The sequence below is a fragment of the Haliotis asinina genome, chromosome 5 (assembly GCF_037392515.1).
Source record: "Haliotis asinina isolate JCU_RB_2024 chromosome 5, JCU_Hal_asi_v2, whole genome shotgun sequence".
NCBI lineage: Eukaryota > Metazoa > Mollusca > Gastropoda > Lepetellida > Haliotidae > Haliotis > Haliotis asinina.
The window spans coordinates 26871738-26898972 of record NC_090284.1 but is presented as its reverse complement, the minus strand read 5'-3'; the positions used below and the strand labels follow the sequence as shown (position 1 = coordinate 26898972).

Genomic DNA, 27235 nt, shown 5'->3' with positions numbered 1-27235 from the left:
CAGCTATAGGTTCAGATTATTATATCTACTGTGTTGATGAAATGCCACTTTGTGAGATGTAAGATGTGTATATTTTCCTTGAACTTGTATTCTTGTCCAAAGAATGGTTCCTGTTACAGAACAGACAATATGTGATGTCAGTTCTTCAGTTGCTCGGTATCCATACATAAGACCAGGAGAGTTTAATGGTTTTGTGTTTAGTTACAAGGGGGTAACAAGCAATACAAAGTGAAATGAACACAATTATATACAAATAACTTAGAATGAATGTTGTTATTTATATTTACATTCAAATGTATTGTTGAAAATATTTTACAGACATTTGTTTGAAAATATTTACAAATATATCAAAAATATAGTTGAAAATAAATGTTAATTAAGATTTTACTATTATTCATTTTGGGGAACTGTTACTGGTAAACAACACATTTCATCAGAACCTTATACCAGTCAATTCTGTAGAATTACAATCAGGAAACATTCAAAAGCACAAATATTGGTGAATCAAACAAATGAAACATTTCCTGTAATCTAAAATACACAATTACACAAAGTTTGTCAAGAATATTCTCAGCCATTAATCAAACACATTATATTCTTCATCTTCAAGCTGCTATTTGAAGTTGACAGATATGACATACATGTATAAGCAACATGCATGGTTTTGAAGTGAGCATGAGTAAAGAAGCAACTTCACTAATTAACACCAGTTATAATAAATGGATGTAAAATGTAAATGGACAATACATTTTCTTAAAATGGGGACTTAGCAGGTCCATAGTTGACTGACAATTTGTAAGTTGACGTGTTTAAGTGACATTGACCTAGAATAAGGTCATCACTGACATTAGGCCTGAAATGGTGTGGTTTGAGCAGTTCTAACAGTATGTAAGGATATCACTTCTAGATTACAGCTTGTGACAAGGGACGTTGCCAGTATTTCACAATGGATACCACACTGTTCAAGCATGTTTAAAATCACATTTTCTTCTTCAAACCCCGTCCTGTTCATCTGCAAACTGTTCAACTGCATGTCAATGTTTTCAAGAAAAGTAGCATGAGAAGGTCATTATTAGATATTAAGTCTGATATTGATATTATCACTTCTGAAGTTGTCTTCTACACATACATAGACATGCAGAAGTTGGGGCCTAATGTGAGACCATATGCATTTGTACTTACAGCATTGGCACAGACAACTTGATCACATGTCCACTGGATGTAAACATACCACTGGAGCAATCCAACAGGAGGTTGAATGACAGATACTGTTGAAGGCAGCTTCCCATTTGGTAATTCCATCAAGGGAAATACATATTATGAAAAATCCTAAACCCAATTTCTGGACTCTTGGATGTTGATGAGTATATTCATATTGCACATGTTATGACATGTTCATTCAGGATTCATCCATGAAAATCCTTTCCAGCTCAACAACAACTAGCTGCATGATCCCTGTCTGAGGTCGTGATTCTGAATTCTTGGATACAATATCTCGTAATCTTGCAACTGTTGTAATTCTCTCCTCCTCCTCGATTTCCTCTGTATCATGGTGGTAGCAGTCTGTTGGGTAGGAAGTCCGAAAAACCTTCAACTTAGGAAGTTGGGCAGCAGTTTGTGTGAGCTGAACTAGTTCTTCTCGAGACAAACGGTTCTCTGCCAGGTTTAGAAACAGCAGATACTTCAGCAAGGACAAGCTTGGCAATAAGTACTGAAAATGTTCATCCGTTAGCCCACAGTCTTCTGCTTCAAACACTAGCAATGTATTTGCTAACGACCCAAGCAGTTTGCTGAGGTTGCGGCATGTTGGACCTAGACTATTTTCACTGAGGTCAAGCTCACGCAGGCCCCTTGCATGGTGGGATACAGAGAGGTAAGTGATGTCAGACACTGTCAGCCCACATGCTGCCACCCGTAAGTACTGGAGAGGTTTTGGAATATCAGACAAAAGTCTCCGCAACTTAGTTTTGATTCTGTTGTTACTGAGATCCAGTCTGGCCAGGTTTGGCATGTGTGTAAATGTCTCAGAGAGTCTGTCAGTGGCAGTATCACTCATGTAGAAGTAGATGGAGTTGCAGGACAAATCCAGGGCTGTCAGGTTGACTAACGTGGAGAATGTTGGACTTAGCTTGACTATATCATCAATGGTGAGGGAATTGTACTTGAGCTGCAGTCCCTGTACATACTGCAACACAAACAGTCCATTACAGTTAACAAGATATGTTTCATGCAGGCCTTGGAAAATACATGGCAAATTATTCACAATATTATATTGTGATATGTAATGTACAACTGACATAACCACCTCAGCTACATAGTACACAACTGACATGACCATCTCACCTCAGCTACATACTACACAACTGATATGACCATCACACCTCAGCTATATTAATATACAAATGAATTGACCATCTCACCTCTGCTACGTAATATGTAACTGACATGACCATCTCACCTCTGCTACGTAATATGTAACTGACATGACAATCTCACCTCAGCTATGTAGTACACAACTGACATGACCATCTCACCTCTGCCATGTAATATACAACTGATATGACCATCTCACCTCAGCTATGAGAACCTTGAGGAGTATACTGAGTCTAGCCTCTCCAAGACATGTAGCACCAAGACGGACAATGCACAGCCGAACCCTACTGTGGGGGAAGCTGGACACTTTCAAGGCCTTGCACAGCTCACTGTGGGTAGACTCTGATGTCACAAAGGCATCGAGTTTAATCATTATACCTGAAAACAAGAAGACAAGTTAATTGGTTGTATCATTCTTTCATCCATCATCAGGTGTTTGCAGTGTTTAGAGTGTGATGCAGTGTTTATAGTATTTCCTCTACAGCAAAATACAAAACAACAAAACTGATCAGTTCCAGTCTACTCACAGAACTCTTTCCAAATATGCTTAAATAACACCTGGATTTCCTGAGAATTAATACTGACAAACAATTGGTGTGCTGACTGATAACACACACCTGAAACAAATGACAAACAATTAACACAGTAACTGGTTGGCCTTTCCAAAATCAATCACAAGTACAGAGGGTGGATCAAGTAACTTACAAAGCAATAGAGGGTAGTCAAAATTTGCCAACTGATCACAAATATCTAGGTGAGGAAAGATAAGTTTGGTGTGTGTGTGTTTGTGTGGGTGGGGTTCAAATAATTTCTTCAGTATCACCAAACAATTTCTTTCCAACACATGCTCAGAAACAGTGTGTGAACGAACTACAGTTTTCTGGAAGTGAAGACTGCACAGGATCGATGTGGGCTGGGAGATCTGGACGGTCATAGCTGGGGATGGTGTCATTATACAGGCGAATCTGCTGGTTCTGCTGTGACTCTGTGAACGCCAGCATCACATGTGATGCCAAGAAGTACACAATCACCTCCGCTGCAAAAAACAAATAGATCATATCACTTACCATGATCATATGGGCAGAGGAACTTTTGGAAACAGTAAACATCACTGCTATCATAACAAATTTTGAAAAGTAATGATGACGACACTTCAATATTATTCTAACTCTTTTGACGGACATTCAATTAGAACACTATTCAAAGTTATCTAGATACCAATGGAAAATCTTTGAGCATGTTGAGGGTATCCAATTTGAAAGATCAAGTGGTTGTTGGTCACTTGACACGGTACAATAATTTTTAGTTACAGGATGCTAAAATACTTCAAATAAGTCAGCACAATTTAGTAATAATACTGCTGGTTACTGGTAAACAAGGATTAGTTGAGCACCGATCTGAAAATTGACCAATATTAGCATGGTGCTGCCACCCACTGGTGCTTGCCATTTCTGAACGAAGGGACCACAGCTTCTTTACAATAAAGTGTAGTGTATTATCAACTTGATACAGCCACCATGAGAGTCTACTGAGCAAGGCATGTGTAGTATGCACAGATTGAATTTCATCAGCATGCACTGCACATGCCCTATCCTACATCTGCTCTACTTTTCACAAGCCAAATGGGTTTGCTCAATGCCGTGCACTGCTTATTTCCCATAAATGCACTCTCTGCATCAGTCCAACTTATCCATGTTTGCCAGTAGTACATATGGAAGAGTTACCTGTGGGGTACCCAGTAAGGTCGAGGAACCTCAGATTAGTTGGTTGTCTTTTGCGTAGACTTTCTATGAATGTGTGAGCCATCGTTGTGGTGTAACGAAGACTTTGTCTCACAATGTCTGCCAGGTACACGGAGTTGTACAGCGGCAACAGAGACGTGAACACTGGAGGGGCTAGTCCAGACAGAGACATGGTTGACAATGGCCAGTGGGACAAAAGTACCTCAATTGCTCTGTCACGGTTGCAAAGCAATGCTTCATGCATGAGTGGCAAACATAATGTCTGGGGCATCACTTCAACTGCTTGATATGTCATGGTGGAATCTTTGACGATGTAAGCTGCACATAAGTGGATAAGGGTTGGCACTTTTCCCTTAGGTGATTTGGACCAGGCACAGTTGGCTTGAGCGTGGAGATCCAGAGGGTATACTGCACCCTGGTAGTGGTCATACCATAAGGACTCCATGTTGTTGGACATGGTCTACAGCATTGACAGCAACTACACCATCATCAGCAACATGGAACACCTTAAACAACAAAATTATATCATCAAGACAATAACACAATCATCACATCTGAAAAGCTGCAAACTAATAATCATGATAAAGTCTCTTTCACAAAACAGCATTCTTTGACATAGACAGCTTCAGACACAAATCCGGAGATAAGTTGCACAAAGGAATCTTTTAGTGCTACAAACATTGCAGGTCTATGTTAGCTCTGTGTATCATACCATTCCCCTGAATGTTTGTCAGCCATGGTGCGATAATTTGACGTAATGGTGTTTGACAAACAAATATCAAATTCTACATTCAGACTACATTATACAACCAAAATTACGCTCAACATAATGAGCATTCTTGTCTGTCTTGCAGAGAGATTGTCTGGAGATGAGGGGGAAGGGGAGGGTTGTTTTTTTTCTGAGGCTGTTGTTTTCAATATAATTATCATCACTGATGTTTTCTTGAATTCTGTCTCAGTTAAAAAGAACTTTGCTTGGGTGTTCCACAACAGTTCATTGAGAAATATGTATAGATTATACTGGCAAAGAAGCTGATATATGGTCTCTAATAATACTAATTAATAATCGACCTTGTGTCTGTATCCAGTGAAATCTGTTTGTTGGAAATTCTGAAGAAAATAAATAAATTAGTGACGTGATGTCATCCAGTACTTCTGTCACATTCAGCTGATAGAGATTTGGTTCTGAAACTCTGCCACACGAGTTCCCTCTCCCGTCCTCTCACTCCATTCCCGGAAGTTGAGCCTGTTTTCACTCTCAACAAGATCAGCCCATTTAAACAATTTGTTCATCTCAGTTCTGCTTTGTTATCATTCAAGTAACAACGTTCAAACAAATATTGTGGTCGGTACACTGGAATTAGCTGTGGTGTTGTCTAAAACGTGATTTCTCAGTCACCAATACCCTCCACCGAACTCCACTTGTACAAATTCGTCTAATCGAACGCACACACCACTCTCGGGTTATACTACTTCCGGTAACATTTTCAAGATGGCAGCCTGCAGATCGTCGCATGTGTTGAAGTTGTACTCTTCTGTATCGCGTTTGCACCAACCACTGTATGTATCATTAGAACTGACTTGAGAAGTAGTGCACTTTATCGGTGCACGTTTTGAATTCCACTTTGTTAGGCATGCAAGACTATTGATTTTATGATAAATCAATGCTCTGGAACCAAAGACATTGTCAAAATACTTAAATAGCCCAATTAGTTGTTGTTAACCAAGCTATGAGATCATACCCGTGTTATCTTTATGTGTTTCTAGGGCAAGAGTTCTTCCCGTTTCCCCATCCCATGCCCGGGGTAGAATAGGCCTTCAGCAACCCATGCTTGCCATAGATGGTGACTATGGTCTATGCTTGTCGTAAGAGGCGACTAACGGGATCGGGTGGTCAGACACGCTGACCTGGTTGACACATGTCATCGGTCACCAATTGCGCAGATAGATGCTCATGTTGTTGGTCACTGGATTGTCTGGCGCAGACTCGATTATTTACAGACCGCTGGCGTGGGGATTGAGTGAGTGAGTGAGTTTAGTTTTACGCTGCACCCAGCAATATTCAAGCTATAAATGTGGCGGTCTGTAAATAATCGAGTCAGGACCAGACAGTCCAGTGATCAACAACATGAGCATCGACCTGTGCAACAGGGAACCGATGACATGTGTCAACCAGCGAGCCTGACCACCCGATCCCGTTAGTTGCCTCTAACGACAAGCATAGTCGCCTTTTATGGCAAGCATGGGTTGCTGAAGGCCTATTCTACCCCGAGACCTTCACGAGTCGCATAGGGATGGATATGAGATTCATAAATTGATATGTTCAACAATTATTCATATAACCTAACACAACAATTACTAGAGGACTTGCTAAAAAACTAAAAGCCCCCAAATTAAGTACACAATATAGAGTTGATCCACTTAGTGTAGCCTCTGTTAATATGCACAAGAAAGAATATGGGGGAACGGGAGGAACTCTTTCCCCATCCAGCGATGACATTTGCTCCACAATATCGAAACTTCAGAATGTTGAGAAAACGTGTCCAGATCTCCCACAAATTACTTGGTATTAAACCATAAGGCTTAATTTGTTAATGATGGTAGCCAAACTGACACACAACATTTGCAACATGTTGGGTAGGTTGTAGATTGATAACATCACGACACAGCATTGTCACAATGTAGTATTACGATCAGAATAGAGCGTCCGCTAATTATGTCACTAATTAACGAGGTGAGTAATTCAGCATGACGCATTCTAGCCCAGCAGCACCAATTAATCTGAAATAGTGCAGTACTTCCTCACAAAGTTATAACAAAGTTCCTTATATCTCCATGTCATGATAGAGTTTCCTGTGAAACTTTCAACTTTAAGATTCTTTCTGTTCAGCTACAGCTTCATAAAACACTTGACTAAAACAACATGCAAATTGATGAATAAAAATTAAAGTGAATTTTTGCTGTGTTTCATATGTGCTGTTCAATAAAGGGAAAACTATTCAATTATTATAACATTAACACAACATAAAATATACTCACCACCTAAAAAAAGTGAATAATGGAAAATGATGATATTGACAATGAGTGAAAATGTGGCATTTTTTCTATTAACTTCACCTTAACAAGAGACAATGATACCTGGAAAGAAAGCTCTTTATGTGTTCATACTCCACATGACATGAAAATCCAATCATTCAATATAAAAAATGGATAACGCATGCCTTTAGGTATTGTCCTCAAAAAGGACACAAATGTTAACCCCATGCCGTGGAAGAAATGTCAAATGAACCTCCTGGGAATGTTGTTTTAAGTATCAACAACACTCTATTTTAGTTGTTGAAAGTTGAAATACAAACCATTGAGTTCACATTTTAGTGCTGTGTGATGTCATGTATGCTTTGTCTGTGGTAAACATTTTTCTTTTGCTGCGTGCAGCATAAACTGGACTCGCTCACTCACTCACCTTTCCTTACCCTAACCTAAAGATTGAAGAAGCACACAAAGGAGTAAAATGACATTGACCTTCTGAACCACTATATTAGTTGCCATCAGTAAATCATAGCATAGTTGTCAATCTGAGATTCCTCAAGTAAAATTGGAGTATTTTGTTCAATATTATTTCCAACCCATACAGTAGATGATATCCTACCAGATGGATGATAAAGGCATGTTTCATGTCAAGTTATGCAAAACCCAAAGGATTATGAAGGGGTGTTTGACAGGAAAGGGATACCAAGCCCCACAGATCAGAAAGGTTCTCTTGGGTTTGGAGTAGAGTTTGAGGATAACATACCCTTACACTAACAAAATCAAAGAGGCATGCACAATTTGTTAAGAGTGAAGCTGCATGATTCAAATTGGGACCTGTATAAGTTGTGCTTGGTCAACTGCATTTTTATCTTAACCTGTGAGGCAGTAAGCTTTAAAAACCCTCTGTTTCTTGTCATGAGATAAATGAAACAGTTAATGTATTATCAAGTCCAAATGATTGCTGTTAAGTTTAGAAAGAGACTGGTGCATAATGGTCTACCTGTACCAGTCAGCCTTTTGTGGCCAATCATTAGCACAGCACAGACTCTGAAGCGATAGACATCGTAAATACATGTTCAGGATGATAATCAAAGCATCACAGTTCTTCCATGTATAGTGAATTTTGCAGTGTTGGGAGAGATTGATGATGCTATAAGTAACATACCATAGGTTTCTTTGTAGTATTTCACTGCAGCAAAGTCAAACACATGAACAGGGTCCAACTTTCCCCGGAAGCAAATGAGTTGGATTGGTTTGTTGTTGCACATAGCAGTATTCCAGTGGCATTGCTGCGGTCTGTATGGCTGGAATATTGCTGCATGCTGCATGCTGCATGCTGCCTTACACAACAAACATCAAATCAATCCCACTAACTGGCCTTCAGGGTGTAAAACCTAGTCAGTAATGTCCTGGCATCTGTCCCAGAACAATTGTGGTGCATTGATGGTGTGATTATCATCCTGTAATGTATAACAAGTTTAGTGTAAGAACTTGGGTGTTACAGTAGCATCATACGTATCACATTCATGGCAACAAATGTTCTTCTAACTCAGAAAGGTTCAAGTATGTCAGTGCCATGCAAGCTTTTAACAGTTGCATGTTTTGTATTAGCTTCCCATGGAATTCATGATTTTCCTGATTTTATGTCTTTTCCAGTCATTCAAGCTAATTTTACATTCCAGTATATTTGAACTGAGGTTAATAAAGTACAGGTGTTTCACCTCTTTGGTGTTTTCTTGATAAGCTTAGTTGTGTCCCTTGGGTCATGGCTTCTGATCTTAGGTGTGTCAAAACCATGTGCACCTAGGTTATACTAGACTGCTAAACCTGTTGTGGATTACCTCCCACAGTAATTGTACCTGTTACAGAAATGTTGCTGAAAGTGCAAGGTATGCAAGATACAACTCTTTCTCTATTTGATGAACCATCTTGGGAGAGATAAATTGCTTATTTGATTAAAATAGTGTAAACATGATTGTATACATAAACATATAGTACACCTTGTGGTTCTTGCATTACGTGACTGTTGTTACCATTTCTTATCAAGAAATATGCCTGTCTGTTAACATGTTTGCCTAAAGACATTGATATCTCAATTTGCGATGCATGAAATAATATCAGCCAGTTCAATCGGATGACTTTAGGACAATAAGAAATCTAATGGAATCAGATTGTATTGATTCTGCCAGTGCTGAAATGATTTCTCAAAAAAATTAAATGCATGTCAATCAGTTGACTTGCTTGCTGTTCTAAGGGAAGTAACTCTTGCACCATCTGATGACTTGCTATCCTTCTCAGAAGGAAAAATTAATCAATATTGCAATGTCAGGTTCAGGCCAAATTAACTTTAGTGGAGTAGCACTGATTGTGTTAGGGGAACTCAGGTGGGTGCTTACACTTGCAGGCATTACCATTTAGAGCAGGATGTCTTGGGAATTGATTCACGTGCTGATTTGAAGCTGAAGTATTTGAGAACATATAACAGAAAAGTAACCACTGTAGTGATTGTGACTTTCACAGGTGCATCACTCAGCAGATGACATTTAACATGGCAACACTTGCAAACATGTTACATATGCTAGTAAGATATGATGTCACGTTTGCCTCTGCAGCAGACAGTAACTGGCATTATTGTTGTATAAGAATAATAACAACAGCATGTTTACTGTAACTGGGGTTAAATTAATAGTTGCTGAAACAGCAAGTTTACTGTTACTGGCATTTCATTGTTAGTTGCTTATTAGTAATTATTCCAGTGGAACATTTATCACTTTTAGATGTTCTCCACCATAAAGAAATACTGGCAATATTCAATGTGGAATGAATTCCACATGGAACTGCTCATAGTAGAGAGCAACAGCATACAGATTCAATTCATTTGGCAGACTAAGCAGGTACAACATATTCCTGAAATATTTCATTGAACTGCTACAAATTTGGTATGTAATTACAGAACAGCACAATATTTTAACTTCTTGAATGTTGAGTTGTTAACTTGCATTATCTCTCTCTCCAGACTTTCTCATGCTAGGACTGCCATTTACTCTACCAACTATCAGGAACCAACAGTTAGGAAAAAAGACCTGGAGGAGCCTTTGCCAGACTCAGACCCTCGCAGATTCCAGCCTATCAAAGCAGCCTTTATAGAGCAGACGTCTTCAGTTTACTACGACGAGACTGTGCAGTAAGTATATATTTATGACAGAGTGCGTTAATATTTAATATTTATGGCACCCAGACATCATCATAATTATCATCTTATTGTGAATGCTTTCTAACAATGTTGAACATTTCTGAACAACCCAGGAAGCTTAAATTTATCCATGGCAACCGTGGTACGTCCCACAACCAACACCTGTGCTCTCTATAATGAATTGCTTGAAAGAATTCTTTTCTTTGTTTCTTTATTACAGGAAGTTCATTCGTCAAATGATGAAGTCTGGAAACAGAGCACGTGTACAGCAGATCATGGATAATGTGAGTACCACACTTCTACAGCCTGGATGAAATCTAGTGACAAACTAGGACATACATATATACATCTGCCCTGTCTCACACTTCTACAGCCTGGATGAAATCTAGTGACAAACTAGGACATACATATATACATCTGCCCTGTCTCACACTTCTACAGCCTGGATGAAATCTAGTGACAAACTAGGACATACATATATACATCTGCCCTGTCTCACACTTCTACAGCCTGGATGAAATCTAGTGACAAACTAGGACATACATATATACATCGGCCCTGTCTCACACTTCTACAGCCTGGACGAAATCTAGTGACAAACTAGGACATACATATATACATCGGCCCTGTCTCACACTTCTACAGCCTGGATGAAATCTAGTGACAAACTAGGACATACATATATACATCTGCCCTGTCTCACACTTCTACAGCCTGGATGAAATCTAGTGACAAACTAGGACATACATATATACATCGGCCCTGTCTCACACTTCTACAGCCTGGATGAAATCTAGTGACAAACTAGGACATACATATATACATCGGCCCTGTCTCACACTTCTACAGCCTGGATGAAATCTAGTGACAAACTAGGACATACATATATACATCGGCCCTGTCTCACACTTCTACAGCCTGGATGAAATCTAGTGACAAACTAGGACATACATATATACATCGGCCCTGTCTCACACTTCTACAGCCTGGATGAAATCTAGTGACAAACTAGGACATACATATATACATCGGCCCTGTCTCACACTTCTACAGCCTGGATGAAATCTAGTGACAAACTAGGACATACATATATACATCGGCCCTGTCTCACACTTCTACAGCCTGGATGAAATCTAGTGACAAACTAGGACATACATATATACATCTGCCCTGTCTCACACTTCTACAGCCTGGATGAAATCTAGTGACAAACTAGGACATACATATATACATCGGCCCTGTCTCACACTTCTACAGCCTGGATGAAATCTAGTGACAAACTAGGACATACATATATACATCGGCCCTGTCTCACACTTCTACAGCCTGGATGAAATCTAGTGACAAACTAGGACATACATATATACATCGGCCCTGTCTCACACTTCTACAGCCTGGATGAAATCTAGTGACAAACTAGGACATACATATATACATCTGCCCTGTCTCACACTTCTACAGCCTGGATGAAATCTAGTGACAAACTAGGACATACATATATACATCTGCCCTGTCTCACACTTCTACAGCCTGGATGAAATCTAGTGACAAACTAGGACATACATATATACATCGGCCCTGTCTCACACTTCTACAGCCTGGATGAAATCTAGTGACAAACTAGGACATACATATATACATCGGCCCTGTCTCACACTTCTACAGCCTGGACGAAATCTAGTGACAAACTAGGACATACATATATACATCGGCCCTGTCTCACACTTCTACAGCCTGGATGAAATCTAGTGACAAACTAGGACATACATATATACATCGGCCCTGTCTCACACTTCTACAGCCTGGATGAAATCTAGTGACAAACTAGGACATACATATATACATCGGCCCTGTCTCACACTTCTACAGCCTAGATGAAATCTAGTGACAAACTAGGACATACATATATACATCGGCCCTGTCTCACACTTCTACAGCCTGGATGAAATCTAGTGACAAACTAGGACATACATATATACATCGGCCCAGTCTCACACTTCTACAGCCTGGATGAAATCTAGTGACAAACTAGGACATACATATATACATCTGCCCTGTCTCACACTTCTACAGCCTGGATGAAATCTAGTGACAAACTAGGACATACATATATACATCGGCCCTGTCTCACACTTCTACAGCCTGGATGAAATCTAGTGACAAACTCGGACATACATATATACATCGGCCCTGTCTCACACTTCTACAGCCTGGATGAAATCTAGTGACAAACTAGGACATACATATATACATCGGCCCTGTCTCACACTTCTACAGCCTGGATGAAATCTAGTGACAAACTAGGACATACATATATACATCTGCCCTGTCTCACACTTCTACAGCCTTTACGAAATCTAGTGACAAACTAGGACATACATATATACATCTGCCCTGTCTCACACTTCTACAGCCTTAACGAAATCGAGTGACAAACTAGGACATACATATATACATCTGCCCTGTCTCACACTTCTACAGCCTGGATGAAATCTAGTGACAAACTAGGACATACATATATACATCGGCCCTGTCTCACACTTCTACAGCCTGGATGAAATCTAGTGACAAACTAGGACATACATATATACATCTGCCCTGTCTCACACTTCTACAGCCTGGACGAAATCTAGTGACAAACTAGGACATACATATATACATCGGCCCTGTCTCACACTTCTACAGCCTGGACGAAATCTAGTGACAAACTAGGACATACATATATACATCGGCCCTGTCTCACACTTCTACAGCCTGGATGAAATCTAGTGACAAACTAGGACATACATATATACATCTGCCCTGTCTCACACTTCTTCAGCCTGGATGAAATCTAGTGACAAACTAGGACATATATATATACATCGGCCCTGTCTCACACTTCTACAGCCTGGATGAAATCTAGTGACAAACTAGGACATACATATATACATCGGCCCTGTCTCACACTTCTACAGCCTGGATGAAATCTAGTGACAAACTAGGACATACATATATACATCTGCCCTGTCTCACACTTCTACAGCCTGGATGAAATCTAGTGACAAACTAGGACATACATATATACATCGGCCCTGTCTCACACTTCTACAGCCTGGATGAAATCTAGTGACAAACTAGGACATACATATATACATCTGCCCTGTCTCACACTTCTACAGCCTGGATGAAATCTAGTGACAAACTAGGACATACATATATACATCTGCCCTGTCTCACACTTCTACAGCCTGGATGAAATCTAGTGACAAACTAGGACATACATATATACATCGGCCCTGTCTCACACTTCTACAGCCTGGATGAAATCTAGTGACAAACTAGGACATACATATATACATCGGCCCTGTCTCACACTTCTACAGCCTGGACGAAATCTAGTGACAAACTACGACATACATATATACATCGGCCCTGTCTCACACTTCTACAGCCTGGATGAAATCTAGTGACAAACTAGGACATACATATATACATCGGCCCTGTCTCACACTTCTACAGCCTGGATGAAATCTAGTGACAAACTAGGACATACATATATACATCGGCCCTGTCTCACACTTCTACAGCCTGGATGAAATCTAGTGACAAACTAGGACATACATATATACATCGGCCCTGTCTCACACTTCTACAGCCTGGATGAAATCTAGTGACAAACTAGGACATACATATATACATCGGCCCAGTCTCACACTTCTACAGCCTGGATGAAATCTAGTGACAAACTAGGACATACATATATACATCTGCCCTGTCTCACACTTCTACAGCCTGGATGAAATCTAGTGACAAACTAGGACATACATATATACATCGGCCCTGTCTCACACTTCTACAGCCTGGATGAAATCTAGTGACAAACTCGGACATACATATATACATCGGCCCTGTCTCACACTTCTACAGCCTGGATGAAATCTAGTGACAAACTAGGACATACATATATACATCGGCCCTGTCTCACACTTCTACAGCCTGGATGAAATCTAGTGACAAACTAGGACATACATATATACATCTGCCCTGTCTCACACTTCTACAGCCTTTACGAAATCTAGTGACAAACTAGGACATACATATATACATCTGCCCTGTCTCACACTTCTACAGCCTTTACGAAATCTAGTGACAAACTAGGACATACATATATACATCTGCCCTGTCTCACACTTCTACAGCCTGGATGAAATCTAGTGACAAACTAGGACATACATATATACATCGGCCCTGTCTCACACTTCTACAGCCTGGACGAAATCTAGTGACAAACTAGGACATACATATATACATCGGCCCTGTCTCACACTTCTACAGCCTGGACGAAATCTAGTGACAAACTAGGACATACATATATACATCGGCCCTGTCTCACACTTCTACAGCCTGGACGAAATCTAGTGACAAACTAGGACATACATATATACATCGGCCCTGTCTCACACTTCTACAGCCTGGACGAAATCTAGTGACAAACTAGGACATACATATATACATCGGCCCTGTCTCACACTTCTACAGCCTGGACGAAATCTAGTGACAAACTAGGACATACATATATACATCGGCCCTGTCTCACACTTCTACAGCCTGGACGAAATCTAGTGACAAACTAGGACATACATATATACATCGGCCCTGTCTCACACTTCTACAGCCTGGATGAAATCTAGTGACAAACTAGGACATACATATATACATCGGCCCTGTCTCACACTTCTACAGCCTGGATGAAATCTAGTGACAAACTAGGACATACATATATACATCGGCCCTGTCTCACACTTCTACAGCCTGGATGAAATCTAGTGACAAACTAGGACATACATATATACATCGGCCCTGTCTCACACTTCTACAGCCTGGATGAAATCTAGTGACAAACTAGGACATACATATATACATCGGCCCTGTCTCACACTTCTACAGCCTGGATGAAATCTAGTGACAAACTCGGACATACATATATACATCGGCCCTGTCTCACACTTCTACAGCCTGGATGAAATCTAGTGACAAACTAGGACATACATATATACATCGGCCCTGTCTCACACTTCTACAGCCTGGATGAAATCTAGTGACAAACTAGGACATACATATATACATCGGCCCTGTCTCACACTTCTACAGCCTGGATGAAATCTAGTGACAAACTAGGACATACATATATACATCGGCCCTGTCTCACACTTCTACAGCCTGGATGAAATCTAGTGACAAACTAGGACATACATATATACATCGGCCCTGTCTCACACTTCTACAGCCTGGATGAAATCTAGTGACAAACTAGGACATACATATATACATCGGCCCTGTCTCACACTTCTACAGCCTGGATGAAATCTAGTGACAAACTAGGACATACATATATACATCGGCCCTGTCTCACACTTCTACAGCCTGGATGAAATCTAGTGACAAACTAGGACATACATATATACATCGGCCCTGTCTCACACTTCTACAGCCTGGATGAAATCTAGTGACAAACTAGGACATACATATATACATCGGCCCTGTCTCACACTTCTGCAGCCTGGATGAAATCTAGTGACAAACTAGGACATACATATATACATCGGCCCTGTCTCACACTTCCACAGCCTGGATGAAATCTAGTGACAAACTAGGACATACATATATACATCGGCCCTGTCTCACACTTCCACAGCCTGGATGAAATCTAGTGACAAACTAGGACATACATATATACATCGGCCCTGTCTCACACTTCCACAGCCTGGATGAAATCTAGTGACAAACTAGGACATACATATATACATCGGCCCTGTCTCACACTTCCACAGCCTGGATGAAATCTAGTGACAAACTAGGACATACATATATACATCGGCCCTGTCTCACACTTCCACAGCCTGGATGAAATCTAGTGACAAACTAGGACATACATATATACATCGGCCCTGTCTCACACTTCCACAGCCTGGATGAAATCTAGTGACAAACTAGGACATACATATATACATCGGCCCTGTCTCACACTTCCACAGCCTGGATGAAATCTAGTGACAAACTAGGACATACATATATACATCGGCCCTGTCTCACACTTCCACAGCCTGGACGAAATCTAGTGACAAACTAGGACATACATATATACATCGGCCCTGTCTCACACTTCCACAGCCTGGACGAAATCTAGTGACAAACTAGGACATACATATATACATCGGCCCTGTCTCACACTTCCACAGCCTGGACGAAATCTAGTGACAAACTAGGACATACATATATACATCGGCCCTGTCTCACACTTCCACAGCCTGGACGAAATCTAGTGACAAACTAGGACATACATATATACATCGGCCCTGTCTCACACTTCCACAGCCTGGACGAAATCTAGTGACAAACTAGGACATACATATATACATCGGCCCTGTCTCACACTTCCACAGCCTGGACGAAATCTAGTGACAAACTAGGACATACATATATACATCGGCCCTGTCTCACACTTCCACAGCCTGGACGAAATCTAGTGACAAACTAGGACATACATATATACATCGGCCCTGTCTCACACTTCCACAGCCTGGACGAAATCTAGTGACAAACTAGGACATACATATATACATCGGCCCTGTCTCACACTTCTACAGCCTGGACGAAATCTAGTGACAAACTAGGACATACATATATACATCGGCCCTGTCTCACACTTCTACAGCCTGGACGAAATCTAGTGACAAACTAGGACATACATATATACATCGGCCCTGTCTCACACTTCTACAGCCTGGACGAAATCTAGTGACAAACTAGGACATACATATATACATCGGCCCTGTCTCACACTTCTACAGCCTGGACGAAATCTAGTGACAAACTAGGACATACATATATACATCGGCCCTGTCTCACACTTCTACAGCCTGGACGAAATCTAGTGACAAACTAGGACATACATATATACATCGGCCCTGTCTCACACTTCTACAGCCTGGACGAAATCTAGTGACAAACTAGGACATACATATATACATCGGCCCTGTCTCACACTTCTACAGCCTGGACGAAATCTAGTGACAAACTAGGACATACATATATACATCGGCCCTGTCTCACACTTCTACAGCCTGGACGAAATCTAGTGACAAACTAGGACATACATATATACATCGGCCCTGTCTCACACTTCTACAGCCTGGATGAAATCTAGTGACAAACTAGGACATACATATATACATTTGCCCTGTCTCACACTTCTACAGCCTGGATGAAATCTAGTGACAAACTAGGACATACATATATACATCGGCCCTGTCTCACACTTCTACAGCCTGGACGAAATCTAGTGACAAACTAGGACATACATATATACATCGGCCCTGTCTCACTTCTACAGCCTGGATGAAATCTAGTGACAAACTAGGACATACATATATACATCGGCCCTGTCTCACACTTCTACAGCCTGGATGAAATCTAGTGACAAACTCGGACATACATATATACATCTGCCCTGTCTCACACTTCTACAGCCTGGACGAAATCTAGTGACAAACTAGGACATACATATATACATCGGCCCTGTCTCACACTTCTACAGCCTGGACGAAATCTAGTGACAAACTAGGACATACATATATACATCGGCCCTGTCTCACACTTCTACAGCCTGGATGAAATCTAGTGACAAACTAGGACATACATATATACATCGGCCCTGTCTCACACTTCTACAGCCTGGATGAAATCTAGTGACAAACTAGGACATACATATATACATTGGCCCTGTCTCACACTTCTACAGCCTGGATGAAATCTAGTGACAAACTAGGACATACATATATACATCGGCCCTGTCTCACACTTCTACAGCCTGGATGAAATCTAGTGACAAACTAGGACATACATATATACATCGGCCCTGTCTCACACTTCTACAGCCTGGATGAAATCTAGTGACAAACTAGGACATACATATATACATCGGCCCTGTCTCACACTTCTACAGCCTGGATGAAATCTAGTGACAAACTCGGACATACATATATACATCGGCCCTGTCTCACACTTCTACAGCCTGGATGAAATCTAGTGACAAACTAGGACATACATATATACATCGGCCCTGTCTCACACTTCTACAGCCTGGATGAAATCTAGTGACAAACTAGGACATACATATATACATCGGCCCTGTCTCACACTTCTACAGCCTGGATGAAATCTAGTGACAAACTAGGACATACATATATACATCGGCCCTGTCTCACACTTCTACAGCCTGGATGAAATCTAGTGACAAACTAGGACATACATATATACATCGGCCCTGTCTCACACTTCTACAGCCTGGATGAAATCTAGTGACAAACTAGGACATACATATATACATCGGCCCTGTCTCACACTTCTACAGCCTGGATGAAATCTAGTGACAAACTAGGACATACATATATACATCGGCCCTGTCTCACACTTCTACAGCCTGGATGAAATCTAGTGACAAACTAGGACATACATATATACATCGGCCCTGTCTCACACTTCTACAGCCTGGATGAAATCTAGTGACAAACTAGGACATACATATATACATCGGCCCTGTCTCACACTTCTACAGCCTGGATGAAATCTAGTGACAAACTAGGACATACATATATACATCGGCCCTGTCTCACACTTCTACAGCCTGGATGAAATCTAGTGACAAACTAGGACATACATATATACATCGGCCCTGTCTCACACTTCTACAGCCTGGATGAAATCTAGTGACAAACTAGGACATACATATATACATCTGCCCTGTCTCACACTTCTACAGCCTGGACGAAATCTAGTGACAAACTAGGACATACATATATACATCTGCCCTGTCTCACACTTCTACAGCCTGGACGAAATCTAGTGACAAACTAGGACATACATATATACATCTGCCCTGTCTCACACTTCTACAGCCTGGACGAAATCTAGTGACAAACTAGGACATACATATATACATCGGCCCTGTCTCACACTTCTACAGCCTGGACGAAATCTAGTGACAAACTAGGACATACATATATACATCGGCCCTGTCTCACACTTCTACAGCCTGGACGAAATCTAGTGACAAACTAGGACATACATATATACATCTGCCCTGTCTCACACTTCTACAGCCTGGACGAAATCTAGTGACAAACTAGGACATACATATATACATCTGCCCTGTCTCACACTTCTACAGCCTGGATGAAATCTAGTGACAAACTAGGACATACATATATACATCTGCCCTGTCTCACACTTCTACAGCCTGGATGAAATCTAGTGACAAACTAGGACATACATATATACATTTGCCCTGTCTCACACTTCTACAGCCTGGATGAAATCTAGTGACAAACTAGGACATACATATATACATCTGCCCTGTCTCACACTTCTACAGCCTGGACGAAATCTAGTGACAAACTAGGACATACATATATACATCGGCCCTGTCTCACTTCTACAGCCTGGATGAAATCTAGTGACAAACTAGGACATACATATATACATCGGCCCTGTCTCACACTTCTACAGCCTGGATGAAATCTAGTGACAAACTCGGACATACATATATACATTTGCCCTGTCTCACACTTCTACAGCCTGGATGAAATCTAGTGACAAACTAGGACATACATATATACATCTGCCCTGTCTCACACTTCTACAGCCTGGACGAAATCTAGTGACAAACTAGGACATACATATATACATCTGCCCTGTCTCACACTTCTACAGCCTGGATGAAATCTAGTGACAAACTAGGACATACATATATACATCTGCCCTGTCTCACACTTCTACAGCCTGGACGAAATCTAGTGACAAACTAGGACATACATATATACATCTGCCCTGTCTCACACTTCTACAGCCTGGACGAAATCTAGTGACAAACTAGGACATACATATATACATCTGCCCTGTCTCACACTTCTACAGCCTGGATGAAATCTAGTGACAAACTAGGACATACATATATACATCTGCCCTGTCTCACACTTCTACAGCCTGGATGAAATCTAGTGACAAACTAGGACATACATATATACATCGGCCCTGTCTCACACTTCTACAGCCTGGATGAAATCTAGTGACAAACTAGGACATACATATATACATCGGCCCTGTCTCACACTTCTACAGCCTGGATGAAATCTAGTGACAAACTAGGACATACATATATACATCTGCCCTGTCTCACACTTCTACAGCCTGGACGAAATCTAGTGACAAACTAGGACATACATATATACATCTGCCCTGTCTCACACTTCTACAGCCTGGACGAAATCTAGTGACAAACTAGGACATACATATATACATCTGCCCTGTCTCACACTTCTACAGCCTGGACGAAATCTAGTGACAAACTAGGACATACATATATACATCGGCCCTGTCTCACACTTCTACAGCCTGGACGAAATCTAGTGACAAACTAGGACATACATATATACATCGGCCCTGTCTCACACTTCTACAGCCTGGACGAAATCTAGTGACAAACTAGGACATACATATATACATCTGCCCTGTCTCACACTTCTACAGCCTGGACGAAATCTAGTGACAAACTAGGACATACATATATACATCTGCCCTGTCTCACACTTCTACAGCCTGGATGAAATCTAGTGACAAACTAGGACATACATATATACATCTGCCCTGTCTCACACTTCTACAGCCTGGATGAAATCTAGTGACAAACTAGGACATACATATATACATTTGCCCTGTCTCACACTTCTACAGCCTGGATGAAATCTAGTGACAAACTAGGACATACATATATACATCTGCCCTGTCTCACACTTCTACAGCCTGGACGAAATCTAGTGACAAACTAGGACATACATATATACATCGGCCCTGTCTCACTTCTACAGCCTGGATGAAATCTAGTGACAAACTAGGACATACATATATACATCGGCCCTGTCTCACACTTCTACAGCCTGGATGAAATCTAGTGACAAACTCGGACATACATATATACATTTGCCCTGTCTCACACTTCTACAGCCTGGATGAAATCTAGTGACAAACTAGGACATACATATATACATCTGCCCTGTCTCACACTTCTACAGCCTGGACGAAATCTAGTGACAAACTAGGACATACATATATACATCTGCCCTGTCTCACACTTCTACAGCCTGGATGAAATCTAGTGACAAACTAGGACATACATATATACATCTGCCCTGTCTCACACTTCTACAGCCTGGACGAAATCTAGTGACAAACTAGGACATACATATATACATCTGCCCTGTCTCACACTTCTACAGCCTGGACGAAATCTAGTGACAAACTAGGACATACATATATACATCTGCCCTGTCTCACACTTCTACAGCCTGGACGAAATCTAGTGACAAACTAGGACATACATATATACATCTGCCCTGTCTCACACTTCTACAGCCTGGACGAAATCTAGTGACAAACTAGGACATACATATATACATCTGCCCTGTCTCACACTTCTACAGCCTGGACGAAATCTAGTGACAAACTAGGACATACATATATACATCTGCCCTGTCTCACACTTCTACAGCCTGGACGAAATCTAGTGACAAACTAGGACATACATATATACATCTGCCCTGTCTCACACTTCTACAGCCTGGATGAAATCTAGTGACAAACTAGGACATACATATATACATCTGCCCTGTCTCACACTTCTACAGCCTGGATGAAATCTAGTGACAAACTAGGACATACATATATACATCTGCCCTGTCTCACACTTCTACAGCCTGGATGAAATCTAGTGACAAACTAGGACATACATATATACATCTGCCCTGTCTCACACTTCTACAGCCTGGATGAAATCTAGTGACAAACTAGGACATACATATATACATCTGCCCTGTCTCACACTTCTACAGCCTGGACGAAATCTAGTGACAAACTAGGACATACATATATACATCGGCCCTGTCTCACTTCTACAGCCTGGATGAAATCTAGTGACAAACTAGGACATACATATATACATCTGCCCTGTCTCACACTTCTACAGCCTGGATGAAATCTAGTGACAAACTCGGACATACATATATACATCTGCCCTGTCTCACACTTCTACAGCCTGGATGAAATCTAGTGACAAACTAGGATATACATATATACATCTGCCCTGTCTCACACTTCTACAGCCTGGACGAAATCTAGTGACAAACTAGGACATACATATATACATCTGCCCTGTCTCACACTTCTACAGCCTGGATGAAATCTAGTGACAAACTAGGACATACATATATACATCGGCCCTGTCTCACACTTCTACAGCCTGGATGAAATCTAGTGACAAACTAGGACATACATATATACATCGGCCCTGTCTCACACTTCTACAGCCTGGATGAAATCTAGTGACAAACTAGGACATACATATATACATCGGCCCTGTCTCACACTTCTACAGCCTGGATGAAATCTAGTGACAAACTAGGACATACATATATACATCTGCCCTGTCTCACACTTCTACAGCCTGGATGAAATCTAGTGACAAACTAGGACATACATATATACATCTGCCCTGTCTCACACTTCTTCAGCCTGGATGAAATCTAGTGACAAACTAGGACATACATATATACATCTGCCCTGTCTCACACTTCTACAGCCTGGATGAAATCTAGTGACAAACTAGGACATACATATATACATCTGCCCTGTCTCACACTTCTACAGCCTGGATGAAATCTAGTGACAAACTAGGACATACATATATACATCTGCCCTGTCTCACACTTCTACAGCCTGGATGAAATCTAGTGACAAATTGTATTTGCCATCTTGTGGTTTCTTTGATATGGTTCTGAATTGTCCAGTCTGAACCCATTGTACCTGTCATTTTGAATACAAGCATTGGTATGTGTGACAAGTCACTGTTGACTATAATGTTTCAGACGCTGGAGAATTTAAAGAGAATTCAGGTTGAAAAATACCACAAAACCAACGATTTAGAAGAGAAAAAGAGTATTGAATGCAATCCACTGACAATTTTTCATACTGCTGTTCGGAACTGTGAGCCAATTCTCATCCTCACAAAGGTTCAGAGAGGTGGAGTCATGTATCAGGTGAGACATGCATGTATGTATACTGAGGTAAAGGATGAGACTGTGTATTGAATGAGAAGATATCTTTGACACTATCAGTAGGACAGATCATGCATCTGTTGGGAAGAGTGTTGTAACAAGTGAGGTGGATTTGCTTGTCTGGTTTGGAGAAGTCAGGGAACAGATGTGAAAGAGTAATAAATCACGTGATGTGAGATGTATATCTGATGAGAAGAGTGATATATCAGGTGAGGTGAGATGTATATCTGATGAGAGGAGTGATATATCAGGTGATGTGAGGTGTATATCTGATGAGAGGAGTGATATATCAGGTGATGTGAGATGTATATCTGAATAGAACAGTGATATATCTGGTGATGTGAGATGTATATCTGATGAGAGGAGTGATATATCAGGCGATGTGAGATGTGTATCTGACGAGAAGTGTGATATGTCAGGTGATGTGAGATGTATATCTGATTAGAAGAGTGATATATCAGGTGATGTGAGATGTGTATCTGAAGCGAAATGTTTTTATCAGGTGATATGAGATGTGTGTCTGATGGGAGGAGTCATCTGGTGGGAGGAGTCATGTACCAGGTCATGTGGGATGTGTATCTGATAGGAGGAGTGATATATTATCAGGTGATGTAAGATGTGTATCTGATGAGAAGAGTCATGTATGGGGTGACAGAAAGTGTATATCTGATGGGAGGAGTCCTGTATCATGTGATATGAGGTGTATGTGAGGCTGAGAGGAGTCATGTATCAGGTGATATGAGGTGTGTATCTGATGGGATGAGTGCTATATTATCAGGTGATGTGAGATATAGCAGGTGTTGTGAGGTGTGTAAATGATGAAAGGAGTCGTGTATGGGGTGATATAAGATGTATATCTGATGGGAGGAGTCATGTACCACGTGATATGAGATGTGTATCTGAAGAGAGGAGTCATGTATTGGGTGATATGAGATGATTATCTGATGGCAGGAGTCATGTATCAGATGATATGAGGTGGGCATCTGATAGGAGGAGTCTATCGGGTGATATGAGGTGTGTGTCCAATGGGAGGAATCATGTATGGGTTGGTATGAGGTGTATATCCTATAGGAGGTGTCCTGTATCAGGTGACATGAGGTGTATACTGATGGAAAGGGTCATGCATCAGACATCATGATTTGTGTATCTGATAGGGGATGATATATATAAGGTGAATTGTGACAGTTGTGATATCATAGTTAGAAAGGCCAACAAATGTGAGTAGGTCTCAACAACCATTTGTAGTCACTATTCTGATGAAAATTGGCATCAAACTTTGCGCTGCACCTTCCCTATAAACAAAGAACCCATCACCTAAACCTGGAGACAGTTCTTTAAATTATTTGTTGCGGGACTCTTTCCCAAGTTCAAAAGATGTGATTTGAGATAAATAAGAGAAGTATCAATGGAGAACCTCTCCTCAGGATATTGAGGCCTAAGGATATTGCGGGTGATCCCCAAATTTGAAAACAATCTGTTAAAATGTGTTCAAATCATTGGTTGCACCATACTTCTCTTCAGTTTTCCCATATCGAAATATGTAAACTGATACAACTCTTTCAAAAATAAGAAAATCAGAGCCAAACTTTTCACTGCACATGTTAATTAGACAAAGCAACTGTCCTCCAGTTCAGGTCTGGGGGGAATCATGCATGTGTGAAGAGTGAAGGCAGAAAGCAGTCTGTTGTCAATTCCACTACTGTTTTCTGCAGGTTCCCATTCCTTGTAAAGATAGCTACAAGCGGTACAAGGCTATGAGGTGGCTGATAGACAGCTGTAGAGACAAAGAGAGGAAGATGCCCATGGAGCAAAAACTTGCACGAGAGTTGCTGGATGCCTATAGAGGGGAGGTAGGTTATCTCATGCACAGGGTCAATCCTAGAAGGTGCTCAAATGCATACAGAGGGGATGTAGGTTAGCCCATACACAGGGTCGGTCCTAGTAGGTGCTCAAATGCATACAGAGGGGATGTAGGTTAGCCCATACACAGGGTCAGTCCCAGTAGGTGCTTGAATGCATACAGAGGGGAGGTAGGTTATCTCATGCACAGGGTCAGTCCTAGTAGGTGCTCAAATGCCTACATAGGTGAGGTAAGTTATCTCATGCACATGGTCGGTCCTGGTAGGTGCTTGAATGCATGCACAGGGTCAGTCCTAGTAAGTGCTCGAATGCATGCAAAGGGGAGGTAGGTTATCTCATGCACAGAGTCGGTCCTAGCAGGTGCTCGAATGCATACATAATGGAGGTAGGTTATCTCATACACAGGGTCGGTCCTAGTAGGTGCTCGAATCCACACAGAGGGGAGGTCCGTTATCTCATACATAGGGTACCTGTAAGTTGCTGAGTGCCTACAGAGGGGAAGTATGTTATATCATACACACCAGTCAGTTACTGTAGTTGCTGAGTGTCTACAGAGGGGAGGTAGGATGTGCCTGTATTTTTACAGGTATTTTGTTTAAGGTATTTTTAGGCATTTTTAGACAGATTGACTGGTCCTCTAACATCAGAGTTTCATTTCAGGGCAGAAGTATTCGCAAGAAACAAGATCTACATCGCCAGTGTGAGGCCAACAAAGCCTATTCTCATTACCGTTGGTGACCTTTACCTTGTACCAAAATCCATAATCTTCATAGTGTCATAGCTATCCTTCACTCCTGTTGGGCTGCTGTTGCAAAAACAATATGTGCCATGTTGAAGAAGCATGGAATAGCAAGTGAAGGATCAGAAAGTGTACACTCTCAGGCCACGACTACCGCAACAAGCAACAAGTGAAGACTTGTGAGAGAATGTATGTGCTATTCAAGACATGAATGCTGACCACACACATAGCACCTTATGAATATTCAGTGAAATATAACACCAAGTGTGTTGTAATAAAACTGTTCTTGACTGCCAAGATGTGGGAGGCGTGCTGAAGTAAAAGATGTGTTTGTTTTTGTTCTTTGTTAAATGCTTGTTGGTTGAGTGAGTGCCTGTGGATCAGCATGACTATTCCCAGTTTTTGCTCCTAGCTTCCCCTTATCTTCCTAGTCAACAGGACAGTGGTGTAGCCTAGTGCTTAAAGTGTCCGCTGGTCATACTGAAGACCTTGGGTTCGATTTTCAACATGGATACAATGTGTGAAGCCCATTTCTGGTGTACCACACCGTGTTCTTCCTTGAAAATTGCACAAAGTGACTTGAGGCCATACTGACTATTTAATGTTACTCAGTGTTAGCCAAAAACTGTGCTGTTAATACATCCAAGGTGGACATAGTGGGTCTTGTTAAATCTTTGTGAATGTAATGTTTAAGTCTTGAACAGAGAACAGAGAACTGCTAATCGGGATGTTCTGGAGTGGATTCAAGCCTGAAGTTCAAGAAAATTACCAGAGTGAATGTGGTCAAAAAAGCCAGTCTGGCATCTCAATCAGCCTGAGGCATTGTATGCATGAGTGAAAATCTGAGTGAAAATAGCTCTCTGTCAGGAAACAATTTTGAAAAGATTAGCTAGTTTTTTTTGTCAGTTTCAAGGTCAGTTATGCCTATCACATCAGCTTGAATCTAAACAACAGACTTATCCAATACAATGATGTACAGTGTTGGGTCTGGAACTTACATGAAAGATTTTGTGAGGTATGTCTGTGAATGTATGGACAGAGGAGATTTAGTCTGGCATGTTGTACATGTATTATATAGCTGTGTGGGTGTGTATTATCCATTGTCAAATAGTTTGATGTAAATGATTATTAAAAGGTAAATAAGGTTCAG

The 27235-nt window shown here is 41.1% G+C and overlaps 2 protein-coding genes across 5 annotated transcripts; one reads left to right on the top strand and one right to left on the bottom strand.

The window, feature by feature from the left end:
* Positions 1 to 181: 181 nt before the first annotated feature.
* LOC137283598 (leucine-rich repeat-containing protein 14-like) lies at positions 182 to 5617 on the bottom strand. 3 transcript variants are annotated; one of them, XM_067815187.1, is made up of 5 exons: positions 5187 to 5617; positions 4098 to 4621; positions 3245 to 3409; positions 2573 to 2751; positions 182 to 2185 (listed from the first exon to the last, which is right to left on the bottom strand). In XM_067815187.1, the coding sequence occupies exons 2-5, from the start codon at positions 4570 to 4572 to the stop codon at positions 1400 to 1402; spliced, it is 1605 nt and encodes a 534-aa protein (XP_067671288.1). In that variant the 5' UTR covers positions 4573 to 4621; positions 5187 to 5617; the 3' UTR covers positions 182 to 1399. The 3 variants fall into 3 exon arrangements, with proteins under 3 accessions (XP_067671288.1, XP_067671290.1, XP_067671289.1); XM_067815189.1 differs by having other exon boundaries at positions 3248 to 3409; positions 5187 to 5561; XM_067815188.1 differs by having other exon boundaries at positions 5469 to 5488.
* Positions 5587 to 27235, top strand: LOC137283600 (small ribosomal subunit protein uS7m-like). Of its 2 annotated transcripts, XM_067815191.1 has the most exons (7): positions 5604 to 5675; positions 10162 to 10329; positions 10559 to 10622; positions 23298 to 23468; positions 25199 to 25323; positions 25835 to 25847; positions 26007 to 27223. In XM_067815191.1, exons 1-7 carry the CDS (start codon positions 5608 to 5610, stop codon positions 26082 to 26084), a joined length of 687 nt encoding a protein of 228 aa, XP_067671292.1. In that variant the 5' UTR covers positions 5604 to 5607; the 3' UTR covers positions 26085 to 27223. The 2 variants fall into 2 exon arrangements, with proteins under 2 accessions (XP_067671291.1, XP_067671292.1); XM_067815190.1 differs by lacking the exon at positions 25835 to 25847 and having other exon boundaries at positions 5587 to 5675; positions 25199 to 25336; positions 26007 to 27235.

Bases quoted from the DNA above. Each gene is read 5' to 3' on its own strand.
- LOC137283598 (XM_067815187.1), bottom strand. From the start codon at position 4,572: ATGTCCAACAACATGGAGTCCTTATGGTATGACCACTACCAGGGTGCA. The intron at 2,752-3,244 runs GTTCGTTCACAC...TCTTGTTTTCAG, and splicing joins TTCACTTCCAGAAAACTGTA to GTATAATGATTAAACTCGAT. The intron at 2,186-2,572 runs GTGAGATGGTCA...TTTGTGTTGCAG, and splicing joins TCAAGGTTCTCATAGCTGAG to TATGTACAGGGACTGCAGCT.
- LOC137283600 (XM_067815190.1), top strand. From the start codon at position 5,608: ATGGCAGCCTGCAGATCGTCGCATGTGTTGAAGTTGTACTCTTCTGTA. The intron at 5,676-10,161 runs GTATGTATCATT...CTCTCTCTCCAG, and splicing joins TCGCGTTTGCACCAACCACT to ACTTTCTCATGCTAGGACTG. The intron at 25,337-26,006 runs GTAGGTTATCTC...GTTTCATTTCAG, and splicing joins TGGATGCCTATAGAGGGGAG to GGCAGAAGTATTCGCAAGAA.